Genomic DNA, 13,807 nt, shown 5'->3' with positions numbered 1-13,807 from the left:
AATGGATTTGGCTGCTGCTTTTGGAGTGTGTTTGTATGTTTTTACATTCTAGATAAATTAGATAATGCAGATTGTTAGATGAGCTATTATTACATTCACTTACTCTTTCAGCACCTCTCGAGTGCCTATTCTGTGCTAGGAACTATTCTAGGTGTTGGGGACGTAGCTGTGAGCAGAATGCCACAGATCTCTCCATTAAGCTTTCTTTCTCACAGGTGAGACAGACAATAAACAAGATGAACCAGGTATATTAGATAGTGGCTAGTGCCAGAGAGGAAAACAGCACAGAGGAGGGGCGGGGGAAGGGGTTAGGGAAGACTTCACTGATTGTGTAAGGACATGAAGGCAGAGAAGACGCAGCTACTGGAATACAAAAGGAGGAGTATTTTAAGTTCTTTTAGAGACCCACATGAAGAATAATCCGTGTTCTGTGTGTTTCGTTTCCAACAGAGGCTAGTATTACTAGCTTGAAGCAAGCCGCATTGGTCAAAGCTCCTCTCATTCCAACTTTGAACACCATCGTGCAGTATCTCGACCTCACGCCCAATCAGGAATACTTGTTTGAAAGGATCAAAGGTAACTATTTATTGATTTGAAGAAAAGAACAAGCACTTTTTCATTACCTTGAGATTTTATATGTAAAGATGATTAGGAAAAAATGTTTTGAGGAAATTAAAAGTATTACTAAGTGTGATCCTGTGTTTTACAAATATATATTGAATTGTGACTGAATTAAGGCTTATACTTGAACAACTTTTGACTTTCATATGCTAACAGTTGTCAAAATAATGTAGTTAGCCTTGAATACATTAATTAAAAATTTTATATAGCGAAACAAATATGAGCTGAACAGAATTTTGTAACTATTTTACTTATTCTCTGTTCCTTATAATTTCATTGTGCTGATCCTTCTTGGCATTTTTATAATTCATATTTAATATGTTGCTTTCTTATTCTTTTGTTATATTCTTACTATTTGTGGGGGAGTGTGATCTTCTAAGGAGACTGACTTGAGAATCAGGAACTTTACCTCTCTCATATTCCCAACACACTCTTTATGTCTTTCTACTTTTATTTGGATAAAAGTTAGTATAATTTTGTTATCATTAAAACAAGTTTTAGAAATACTTCATTATTCAAATTTATCACAAATCTTAATTTTGTGCCTCCTCTCTCCACTAGGTTTGGACTAAGGTTAAAGAGTAATCACTGACCATGATTTTTTTTTTATAACTTTAGATAAGAGGAATACAAACACACGTAAAGTTGGCAAAACAGTAGGCTCAACCCTCTTGTCTGTGTCACCCTGCCCCCAATAACCATCAGCCTGGGCAGTCCCTGTCCTTGCCATACCATACCCCTAGTTGCCTTTTCCCTTCATATGTTATTTGAAGAACTCCTGTGTATTGTTATCGTTCATCTGTAAACATTATCTCTAAAAGATAAGGCCTTTAAAAAACATAACCACATTACAATTATCACTCCTGAGATTTTTTGACAGCTTGTATTATGAAATGTTTAGCCAATATTCAAATTTCCAGCCAGTGTCCCTTTTTTGATGTTATTTATTGCCCCCTTTTTGATATTATTTGTTTGAATTGGGACTCAGATAATATTCTGTTATGATTGGTTGATATGTTTAAGCTTATTTTAAGCTATAGATTTCCCTTCCATCCTTTTTTTTTTTTTTTCCTTTGAAACTTGTTCAAAGAAATATATTGTTTGTCTGTAAAGTTTCCATTGGTCTGCACTTTGTTGGATGCATCCCCATGGTATAGTTTTATATGATCTTCTGTCCTGTGTATTTCCTGTAAATTCAGGTTCCCGTTTTTTGGCAAAATTGTTTCATAAATTGGTAAGGTCTTTTGATCAAATATTTAAGATGACATGTTCTTTTCATTTTTTGCCTTTTGCATATTCATAGCTTCCTATATTTCTTTTTTGTTGTTAAAGAACTTTCTCAAGGTGGCTGTATGAGCTCATTTCGATGGAATAGAGGTGGAGATTTCAAGGGACGCAAGTGGGATACTGACCTCCCCACTGATTCTGCTGTAAGTTCCTAGTTTGTTTTTTCAGTTTATTATTGGATTTTGTGGTTTTATTTTTCTGTTATAAAACTATGTATTAAACAGAATTTTGGAATAAAGAATTGAACCAGCATCTTAACTCGAACATTGTTACTATTTTCATGTATTTTCTTTTTTTTTTTGCTCCTTTACTGTTTTTATCTTTAATGTTTTTATCATAGTCATCATCATCCAGTATGTAAGATTTTTGTCTTCTGCGGTTTTTTGTTATAGTACAATCTTTTTTCATTATTACTCATTATTATATACTTATTTAACTTGTCTCTTATTTTAGACCTGAAACTTGGAGAAATGTGGTAGGGAAGAGATTTTGTTTTTTTATCTTAAGTAATGTTACAAGCAATATCTTGGCTCATATTTCTTTCTTATTTGGATTATCACTAAAAAAGATTCTTAGAGTTAGATTTATGAGATCAAAGAGTATAAAATTTTTGAGCATTCAAGAGTTACAGTGACGGGCCTCCCCGGTGGCACAGCGGTTGAGTGCTGGGTTGTGAAGCTGCCCGCAGCCTCTGCAGCGCCAGTTCGATCCCCGGCTGCTCCCGGCCACCAGAGAAGGGTCCCACATGGCGCGCTGACCTCTCCTGCCCACTGCTCCCCTCAGCAGTGTACTTCCGGTCCTTCTGCCTGCTCTGCTCCCTGCTCTGGCTCTGGTGAATTCTCTCACCCTCCCGCGCTTCTGACTGTACCCAGTGCTTATATAAATAAATAAAGCTTTAAAATAAATAAATAAATAAAGCCATAATTTTAAAAAAAAAGTTACAGTGACAATGAAAATGAAGTTTTAAATGTTGATATTCAGAGAATTGAGTGTGTGTTTTATCTTGATTTTGTTCAAACTCTATGAGTTTGATCAACTTTAACAGAAATCTAGCAATATCTAACTTTATTTTTTTTCCAAAGTTTTTTTTTTTTTTTTTTTTAAAGATCGATTTATTTATGCATACAAGTGCTGGCATGTGGGCCAGAGGTTGGGGGGCAGGGGAGTGAGAGGATTCACCAGAGACAGAGTGGCGAGCAGAACAGGCAGATTGACTGAAACACACTCTTGAGGGGAGCAGCGGGCAAGAGAGGAGAGGTTTGCTGCACCATGTGGGTCAGCTCCCTGGCTGGGCATCGAACTAATGCTACAGTAGCTGTGGATTGCTTCATAGTGCTGACGCTTAACCACTTGTGCCACCAGGGAGGCCCAAGGAATATCTAACTTTTATCTTTTCTTTCTGTAGATTTCCTCTTACAGCCACTTGAAAGCATTTTTGTTAATTCTTTGTTTAGGGAAAATTTTTCAGTTGGAGTCCTTATAAAGCACAGATGTTTTTAAAAGACTATAACCGTGTTAGAATTTCATGCTGACTTTGAAAAATTGTTTTCTCTTTAGATCATCATGCATGTATTTTGCACCTATCTTGATTCCAGATTACCTCCACATCCTAAGTATCCTGACGGAAAAACATTTACTTCTCAGCATTTTGTTCAGACACCAAATAAGCCAGGTAGACGAACCCTTACCTGAAAGAATGCGTTGAAATTTTCACATGAAATGTTTCTGGTGGTTTTGTTGTTTAATGTAGTGTATTTCCTTTACAGATGTGACCAATGAAAATGTTTTTTGCATTTATCAGAGTGCTGTTAACCCTCCTCATTATGAGCTAATCTACCAGAGTCATATCTACAATCTTCCAAAGGTACGATTCTGTTCAGAAGTTGCTATTACAGAATGTCACGGATGGCTTGCGTTGATATGTTTTTAAAATTACATTCTCTTGTTTATGGACTAGGTAAACTTTTAAAATTAAGGGAAATGTGTTTCCTGTATATCTTTTTTTTTAACCATAAAAGTAATATATACTTAATTTGGAAAAGTATAAAGAAAAGTAAGAAAAGTCATTCATTAGTCTTACATAGAGGCAGCTATTGTTAACATTTTAGTGTATTGTCTTTTTGATAAATTTCATTTTGGTCTTTGTGTTTTCTTATGGGTTGAATTCATTGTTTATGTAGTTTTATGTCCTTTTTAGAATTAACTTTATAACATAATTTTCCATGCCATTAAAAATCTAAATAAGAATAGTTTTTAATGGCTATAAAAACTTTGTAAAATTGTAACATAATTTATTTGACCATTCCCTTACTGCTGGACACTTTGGGTGTTTCTAATTCTTCATTTTCATAAGTACTGCTGAATATTCATTTTTATGCTTATAACCATCTGCATTTTAGATAATTCGTTCATTCCAAAGTCCAAAAATCAAATTGTAGATCACAGAATTTTTTCAGTGTTTTTAAAATATATTACCATGTTACTTGATTTAAAAAATTACTGTACCAGGTTATACTCTGATCCAGATATTTTATTCTTAATTATAAACATCTATTTTCTTGATGACCTTTGTAGTTATTTTTGTTACCTGGATTTTTACTAAGAACTTTTACATTGACAGTAATTATAAATTGTGTTCTCTCTCAGCTCCCAGCAGAGTATATTAATTTCATTTGTTTCAAGTTTAATAATACATTTGTAAGTGTAAATATTTTTAGCCATTAGCATTCCTATGAGTGTCCATGCAAATCCTTTTTTTCCCCCTAAAGAAACACTGTCTTTTAAAAATCATACCTCCTCAAGTTCTTGAGTAAAAGCACACTAAATCAGAGTAAACAGGTAAAAATCAGAGTAAAACAGGTAAATTGAAACTCTAATGTGAGGAGCTATATTGCAGATGAGAAATTATTTATATAATAGTTTGATATATTAGGGCTCACAAAATGTTGCCTTCAAGTCCCTAATAGATAAAATAAAGTTATTGTTTAATTTGTTACTTACACTGTAATTTGAAGTATAATTAAAAATTTTTAATCATCACTCTTGTTTCTGCTGTTAATGTTGGGGATAGAGCATTTTCGTGTGTAATGTACAGGAGCAACACCCTCTGGCTAACTCTCTGCCAGCCTTTATAAATGGTGCTCCCATCTCTGGAACAGCCCAATTTGTTTACTTTCTGCTCATCTTTCAGGTCTCAACTTTAAAATCTTTACTTCAGGAGGGATTCCCCGCCTCATGATTCCAGATCAGACACCCACTTATGTTCCCAAGGCAGCGTGTACTCCTCCTCCTCTCTTAGCATTCATACCCACTGTATTGTCATTCGTAGTTTACTCTCTGCCTTTCATACTAGACCTCAAGCTCTTTGCTTATGTGGGTCTTCTGTCTTATTCACTGCAGTATTGCCACTTCCTAGCACAAAGTAGACACTTTGTTTAATAATGAACAAACATCTGAAGTACTTAGAATTCTGAATTAACAGAATGTGCATTGATAGGATTTGCATTTCCCTAACAGATTGAATTCTTTTTGGTTTGGTTTAAAATTATAGTCAGATAGTCATACAATGCTGATGGTTCATCTTTTTTTTGTTTTCATCTAGGGACGAAATAATATGTTTCACACATTATTAATGTTCCTCTACATCATAAAGACCAAAGAGTCAGGAATGCTTGGGTAGGTACTTATGCGTTAAAAACACAAGTACTTAATCTGCTTACTGTTTTCCTTCCTAAGGTAAGATTTTGCAAAAGTCACTATCATAGACTGAAAAGATTTGTGGACTGAGCAACAAGAGATACGGCTTGTAGTAGTAGCTGAGCCCTGGCACTAAGGACCTCTGCTATCTTGGGCATGTCTATTAATTCCCCAGAACCTCCAATTCCCAATTAGTAAAAAAGGTAGTTAGACCACATCATTGGCTTTACAAATGTAACAACTCTGAGATCCCTATCAATTCTTATACTTCAAATTTGAAAAAACTACTAGTCTTTTTTTTCCCCAAACCATCCCACTTCAGATATAAAACTTTTGATATGCTTACACTATCAAGGAAACTGAGTCAGTGCCCATTCCACAATATTTTTAACTGGGATGGAAAAATGGGAATTGAATTGGTTACTTTGTTTAGTAGTAAAGCTCACATACTATTACAGTAAATTCAAACTCACTATCATTTGGTAATATGAAATTTACTGTATTAAATAACATTTGAAGTAAGTGGACCCCGCCCAGCTAGTAAGTCTGGTCATGCAAGTCAGGGAGTCAAAACCTCTGCTCTAAGTTCAGCTCTGCCCACCCAGAGGCTCAGGAAAGGAAAAAAAGAAGAGCCTGGAGTAGAACACATCGGGGGTTCACCACAGTTCTGATAGGCATGCCTTGTGAGTTTTGTTTAGGCGTCCTGCTTTATACGAGCTCTGGCCTCCATTGTCCAGTACAGTAGCCATAGCCACAGGGGGCACTGAGCACTTAAAGCATGATGATTTGAATTGAGATGTGTTGATAATTGTAAAATAAAGAGACTAGAATTTGAAGACCTAGTAGCAAAAAATGCATAAAATAATACCTCAATAATTTTGGTTACATGTTGAAATATGTTGGGCTAAATGAAATATATTGTTAAAAGTTCATTTCACCTATCTGTTTTTACCTTAATGTTTATTTGGTGTCCACTAGAAAAATTTAAATCATATGTATGGCTTACATTTGTGACTTAAATCACATTTTATTTCTAGCATGTCTTTAGAAAAAGCCAATATATACCCTTAAAGATATATATTGGAGGGCCTCCCCGGTGGCACAGCGGTTGAGCGCTGGGTTGCGAAGCTGCCCGCTGCCTCTGCAGCGCCGGTTCCATCCCTGGCTGCTCCCCGGCCACCAGAGGAGGGTCCCACATGGTGCGCAGACCTCTCCTGCCGCCCGCTGCTCCCCTGAGCAGTGCACTTCGGTCCTTCTGCCTGCTCTGCTGCCCGCTCTGGCTCTGGTGAATTCTCTCACCCTCCCGCGCTTCTGACTGTACCCAGTGTTTGTATAAATAAATAAATAAATAAAATCTTAAAAAAAAAAAAGATATATATTGGATGCAAAGATTTAAAAAACCATAAATAGAAATTTATAAACAGTAGTTCTTTTATCCTATATTTCTTAAAAGAAGAAAGATTAAATAGGAAACTCACTTTGAGGGGCATCTAAAACTTAATTCAGTTCTCTTTATTTTTTAATTACAAAAATAATGCATGTTCAGTTATAGAAATGCTTAAAAGTTATAATAATGGATAAACTAGAAATTGAAAATTCCCCCTCTCATCAGCCTCTCTCAGTGCCCCTCCTTGAGGTACCCAGTGTTAATAGATAATAGTAGTTTCAGGTGTGTGTTTCCAGACTACTTCTGGGTATTATTCAGTTTGGTTTTTCATTATGTTTAAAAAATGTATTCTATCCAAATGTAGTACTCTGACCTCCTTTTTCATCTACGGTGTATCTTGTATACTTCTGCATATCAGTAAATGCAACTGTTTTTCCTAATATTTCTAGCAGCATTTAATCATAAATATGTGCATCTATATATTAGGTGAAATATGCTATAAATATTTTATGACTATTCTCCACTTAACCATGTTTCTGAAAGCCATGTTTTTGAAATGAAGGATTAATTTAGAATATTTTAAATAATCAAGGAATTTTTGGTTTTAATTGAAAATGCATCTTTTCCTCTATAGGCCCAAGTTGATATTTGGGTGCATAAATGATCTGTCATCATCATAGCGTGAAGCTTGTGTTGAGTGCCATATATAGTTTGTAACAAGCATAAAAATGGAAAATTTTGGAAACTTAGTTGGGCAGTTTTAGTTTTGGCCAATTAGAGACCAAAGAGAATTAAAGCACTCTCTTAATAAGCAAAACAATTTAGATTAAGATTATTAATATGTGTTTTATTTATCTGGGATTTTTTTTAACCAACGGAGGGGCTTTGAGTTACTAATTTTTAAAATATGATTGACAGATATTTTTAATACATTGTAAAAACAATTAAAAAGTACTACCCTGTACCTTAAAGGAAATGAATGGCTCAAATATAATCCATTTGGAATCGTGCCCATAAAGCAGCAGATTTATTCAAATACACTATCTGTTCAGTGCCAGATATTTACACAGTTACTGGAATGAAATGAGTGTTTTACTTTTGGGAGAGGGGGGAGACCTAGACAGAATTGACTGCACAATAATTTAAATGTTCAGCAAAAGATACCGTAAGTAAAGCTTAAAGTTAAATCATAAACTGAGACAGAGCTTTATGATTGCAATACATAAGGGATCCAAGTCAATATCCATCACATGTAAAAAGCATGTATATAATATGTATATATCTTTAATTTTTTTTTTTTAAGATTTATTTATTTATACAGGCACTGGGTATAGTCAGAAGCGTGGGAGGGTGAGAGAATTCACCAGAGCCAGAGCGGGGAGCAGAACAGTCAGACTGACAAAGTACACTGCTGAGGGGAGCAGCGGGCACAGCAGGAGAGGTCTGCGCACCATGTGGGACCCTCTCTGGCGGCCGGGGATTGAACTGGCACTGCAGAGAATGCGGGCAGCTTCGCAGCCCAGCACTCAACCACTGCACCACCGGGGAGGCCCTTTTTAATTTTTTAAACATCCTTGTTTATTTTTTCACAATATAGGAATATGTGTCTTATATATAAATTAGAAAAATAGAAAATGATCTGACACAAAAGACGTTTTCACAGAAGAGTAATGCAAACAGCTAATAAACACACAAACGCTTAGTCTCATATACAAACAAACTAAAATATTTTTTTCTATCAAATTGAGATTGATCATTTACAGGGTTGGTGAGGGAGTAAGGAAATGGAAAAACACAGTTGACAAATGACCTGTTTGAAAGGCATTTTTGTAATCTGTACTTTTAATTTGTTGTCAAAATTAATACTCAATTTTAAAAGTCACATAGTACTAATGGTTCATGAAGGCAGTTCCCTGTGTCCCCCAAGCCCACTCCCCAGCTTTTTCTTCTGATACTATGCCCATAGTTTCACATAAAGTTATGTCGCTCTTGATTCTTCAGTTTTGGACATTTCAGGTTGATTTCTTGTTTTATTAGGCAAGAGGTTTATCTTAGGACCCTCTTTTCCCCTTATACTTTGAATACAGTCAGATTGCTCTCTGAAATAGAAGTAGATTTTTCCCTTTCTTACATGCAGTGTGGTTTAGTTTAAGCTTTGTATTAGTTAATACCCCTATGCAAGTTCACTAAACAATCCCTAATAATCAGTCAATTCCTAATTCAGGTCAAAGAGAAAAATTTTTTTCTTTTAAAATTTATTTATTTATTTTATGCATGAGCTGGGGTACAGGCCAGAGGCATAGGAGGGTGAGAGGATTCACCAGAGACAGAATGGGGAGCAGAACAGGCAGACAACCAAAATACACTGCTGAGGGGAGCTGGGGGCGAGACAGGAGAGGTCTGCCACGCCATGTGGGAATCTCACTGGCCGGCCGGGAATCGAACCGGCACTGCAAAGGCTGCGGACAGCTTCACAGTGCTGCACTCAACCCGCTGCGCCACCAGGGAGACCCCAAAGAGAACATTTTCTAAGAGGCCTAGCTAGCATCTCTATACCCTCCATCTTTTCAATTCAGTTGACACTTCCACTTTAATCTTTCTTGCTAAAATTACCCTGTTAACTCTATTATCTGGTGTAATAGTTCTTCAGGTCCACTGAAAAGTTAATTTTCAACACTCCATAAAACCATTTATTCTAAATTTGGGTTTTAAGCACAGTTAAGAAAGTAATTACTGTTACAAGTATTCACCTGATAAACCATGTGTAACATAACTCATTGCAGAATAGCATTAAATGTCATCAATTAAACATGTATTCCTTGTTAAAACTCTTGCTTTCGTTATTTGAAATGTTTCAATGCTTGGCAGACAATTTCACTAAAACTTTTTTTCTCTCTATAGGAGAGTTAATCTTGGTCTATCTGGTGTGAATATTTTATGGATATTTGGCGAGTAGTGTGTCAATTCCAAGCATTTGGACTTTTATGTAACTGGACACAGAAGTTGAATGTAAGCATCTCGGAGTCATTGCCTCTTCTGAAGTAAGACAGTTGCATGTACTTTACAGACTCTTTGGATTTAACAAAATATTAGCTCTTGGGAAACTTCTTTGTGAAACTATCTCCATAACTACTTCTACACCACTAGATACTACCTGCAATTTTATATCACATTTCAGGTTTTCCAGTTAGGTATAAAACTGCAGTCCTTTAAGTTTTTGTTGACCAAAACAGTACAGTTCTTCCTTAATGAAATAAATATAAAGAGTCCATTTGCATTGTAATTCCCAAATGAGAATCATCTATCTGATTCTTCCTCACAAAAATGATTTTTTAATATCATTATTTAGTATAAAAACTTAAAAAGAAGCAAATTGCTAATTTAGGTGTTCTGTTTTTTGGGTTTGTTTTTTTTTTTTTTAATCTCTGTATTTCCCTAGTGTTCTGCAAATCAGCCTAAGGCCAATATTTAAAGAAATCAGAGAAATTTCTAAGTAATGTGTTAGACCATGTGTTTTTTTAAAGATTACCAAAAAAAGTTTGATAGTATTGGTGACTCTTGGATTAAATTTCACTGAAAGAATTAAACTATTTGGTTCTGAGTTAAGAGGCTGGGGACATCAAAAAAACTTTGGTTTTAAGAATGTTTGATTTTAACAATTCAGTTCTATTCTGTGATGTATTATTTTAATGTATTATTTTAATGATGCGTGTTCAGATTTTTTTTAGTTATGTTTGAAATATCTGGAGGGTAAGAAGTTATCAAGTTTGTAAGTTTTGTTTCATTCTCCAAGTTTTGTTTTCTTATATATATGTGTCGGGTCTCTAAAGCTAGCAGACAATTTCATGTATTTTCTGAGTTGACGTCTTACTAGAGACTGCGTCCATCACCTTTGTGAATCTGCGAATAACTGCATGTCAGTATTATATATGCAGTGCATTTTGTATAATTTGTAAATTCTGTTTTTTAAAAAAGTCAGAAGTTCAGAGGAAAGAAGTTCCTGTCTTTCCACTATTTTTTTATATGTCAAACATGTTTGTTATGATAATTTAAAAGATTATGTCAATTAAGCATGTTAAATATAAAAACATGGTAAAATCTAAGTCTCCTATTTCCTAATCTAAGTCACCTATTGAAAGGTATTATGGAATAACAACTGCTGTGCTGTTAAGTTATTCAGTTGCATAATCTTTAAAAAAGCAGTAAGGAGGAAAATTTTAACAATTTTCAGACAGAATTTCTTTATGGCACTTATGATGGCCTGTAGTACAAAAGTTCAAAACTAGTAATTTTAAGTGACTGTCAGAAAATACAATATACAATAAATATATTGGGTTGTCAGAAAAGTCGTGGTGTATTTTTGTTTTCAAGCAAAAATGCTTCATGACTTTGTTGACAACCTAATATTTATAAAAAGACTAGAGTACACACTACAAAAGGTATTTTGTTTGCTTGCTAAGTCTAGCGGTGGTTACTGTGCCCTAGGTTACTTTCTTATAATAACTTGTATTCACTGATGTTGGAGCCAGCTTGTATACTTTAATACAGCTTTTATTAAAAATACTCTGATGAATTCACATTTCAGGAAGACAGTACACTGCAAATGTGGTAAATTTTTTTGGCCCTGGAGTTAAAATTTCTCTAAATGTTAATTACAAAATATTTTTCACAAGTTTTCTTTTGATTCATCCTTTGTAGAATTATATCTACTGATCCTCTAGATCACATTCACTGTATCATCTTTTTACCCCACCTGCGAGGATTCACCAGAGACAGAATGGGGAGCAGAACAGGCAGACAACCAAAATACACCAAATTTTTTTTAGGGGCATATTTAGGTGTTTATCATTTAATTCCTGATGAAACAAAAACTACTGTGTTGCTTGGCTTTCCCAAACTTATATACACTTTACACTGATGTCTTCATGGTGAAGACTTGCGACATGTGGATGGCACTCCCAGGTCATCTCTGTGATATAAATTCCTGAAACATGGACATTCCTCATGGTCAGGCTTTGTCCTCTTTCGCAGTATACCCTTCCTTGGAGACCCCATTCATGCCACAACTTTATTGATCACCTCTGCCCTGATTCCCAAGTTTATCGCCAACTGTACCATCTCTCTAGAGCTGTTGTGTCCCATTTCCTGTGGCCTGTCAGACGTTTTCACTCGGATATCCTTCTGCAGACTCTACATCTGGAGCTGAATTCACATCTGCTGAAACCAGCTCCCTCCTCTAACATCTTTTTCTGTTCATTGTACTACCCGTTGCCCACGCTCAGAACTCTGGTGTCATCTTTGATTTCTTGAGCTCCCTGGGTCCCCAATCCAATCAGGCTGCGAAGCTCATCCATTCTTTCTTAACAATGTCTCTTGCAGCTGTCCCTTTCCATTTCTGCTGCCACTATGCTCTTTTACACCCTTATCAACTCACACAGGACTACTACAACAGCCTAATTAATCTCACAGCTTCCTAATTGTTGCCATGCTTCCAGATTGTCCAATTCATCCTGCACATTCTCTTCAAATTCGTCTTCCTAAAACACCTGTTTGATCATTTCATTCCCCTGATAAATTCCTTAGGCTGACATTTAAAGCCCTCACAATCTGGCCAGGCTAGCCTTACCCACCCCAATCCTTGGCTCCAGCCAAGTCTCTTTGCTTGCTACCTCCTGCTCTTCCTGCTCACTCTCTGGGGATATCCCCGCCCCTCTACAGTCTACCCCTGCCTTGAGACTTCCCTCTAATTAAACCTGCTATTTTTTGGAGCTGGTCATGGCCACTCCAGCTGGCAGTCATTTCTCCCCGAGGGTGATTAGATCTGTGCCCCTTTTTCTGGCACAGAAAAAGCACTCAGCAGCCATATGAATGGGCTCAGAAGTGACTATTAGTCTCTTTAACTGTGGGTTCTCATCTCTTGTCTGATCCTCATAAAAGAACTGTGTGTTTTACTAGTCTGAGCTGTGCTGCTGTTCAGGAAAACGTAAACTACCTTTTGGGAAAGGTTTGCCTTTTCCTTGAAGGACACCTTTTGAGCAGCCAAGCAGCTTTTCCTTGGTGGCTAGGCCTGAGGAGGAGGAAGCGTTCCCAGGACTAGACAGCTGTAGCAGGGGGACCGCCTAACAAGTCAGGCTGTTAGGGAAATGATGCAGCTGATTCTGTGTACTCAGGGGGTCTTCCTTAGTGACCTGGGGTGAGGCTGTTTCTCTTTGCAGCAAGTTGTCCCAGATGCTTCAGCATCCAATGTGAGGGCCCAGGAGAGGCCGGCTGGCCCATCTGTCTTCCTGGTGGCTTCAGTCCTACTCATGCCTGGGCTGTGGACAGGGATGAAGGTGAGGGATAAAGCAGCAGAGCACTGGGCGCTCAGGCAGGAAAGTTTCTGGGAGGGATCTGTGTGGGCCTCAGGTGCCCACTTAAGAGTGTGAGGAGTTTGCCTGATCAGGACCCGTGCCTCTCAGACCCCGGTGACATCGCCACCTCTCACTGGGTGTGCCAGTGACTTTCTGTTGGGCCTGCAGCATGGTGAGGCTCTGAGCCACATCTCCAATTCGCTCCCTGGGTTTTCCTCACTAATTCCATTCCACACTACATGAAATGCACTGCCCTAGGGTGAGACGAGTTACGAATTCTGCCCAAAGTGGCCCCTCAGTCGGGATTAGGAAGAGGAGTCCAATCCTGCAGGGAGTGCCTCGAGGAGAGCAACCCCAGGTGCACCTGGACCTCTGTCCACCTAGGACAGCAGCTACCCCAAAAGATTCATAGCAAATTCACATGCAAACCAGGGCTGTCATGGATGATATTTACAGCAATAAATAA

At 37.0% G+C, this 13,807-nt stretch overlaps 1 protein-coding gene across 2 annotated transcripts in view; it reads left to right on the top strand.

Annotated features, from left to right (window-relative positions):
• TMEM209 (transmembrane protein 209) overlaps positions 1 to 11,826 on the top strand; it is a 29,098-nt gene extending 17,272 nt beyond the window's left edge. For both annotated transcript variants that reach the window (XM_037513151.2, XM_037513152.2), the window contains exons 10-15: positions 451 to 576; positions 1,954 to 2,051; positions 3,466 to 3,580; positions 3,675 to 3,772; positions 5,510 to 5,583; positions 9,893 to 11,826. In XM_037513151.2, the coding sequence (XP_037369048.1) occupies positions 451 to 576; positions 1,954 to 2,051; positions 3,466 to 3,580; positions 3,675 to 3,772; positions 5,510 to 5,583; positions 9,893 to 9,947 (566 nt within the window). In that variant the 3' untranslated portion in view covers positions 9,948 to 11,826. The remainder of the gene's footprint in view (positions 1 to 450; positions 577 to 1,953; positions 2,052 to 3,465; positions 3,581 to 3,674; positions 3,773 to 5,509; positions 5,584 to 9,892) is intronic.
• Positions 11,827 to 13,807: the final 1,981 nt, after the last annotated feature.

Source organism: Talpa occidentalis, unplaced genomic scaffold (genome assembly GCF_014898055.3).
Source record: "Talpa occidentalis isolate TD23 unplaced genomic scaffold, MPIMG_talOcc4v2.1, whole genome shotgun sequence".
NCBI lineage: Eukaryota > Metazoa > Chordata > Mammalia > Eulipotyphla > Talpidae > Talpa > Talpa occidentalis.
Note: the sequence above shows the minus strand (reverse complement) of the source record. Positions and strands in the feature narration are given on the sequence as shown.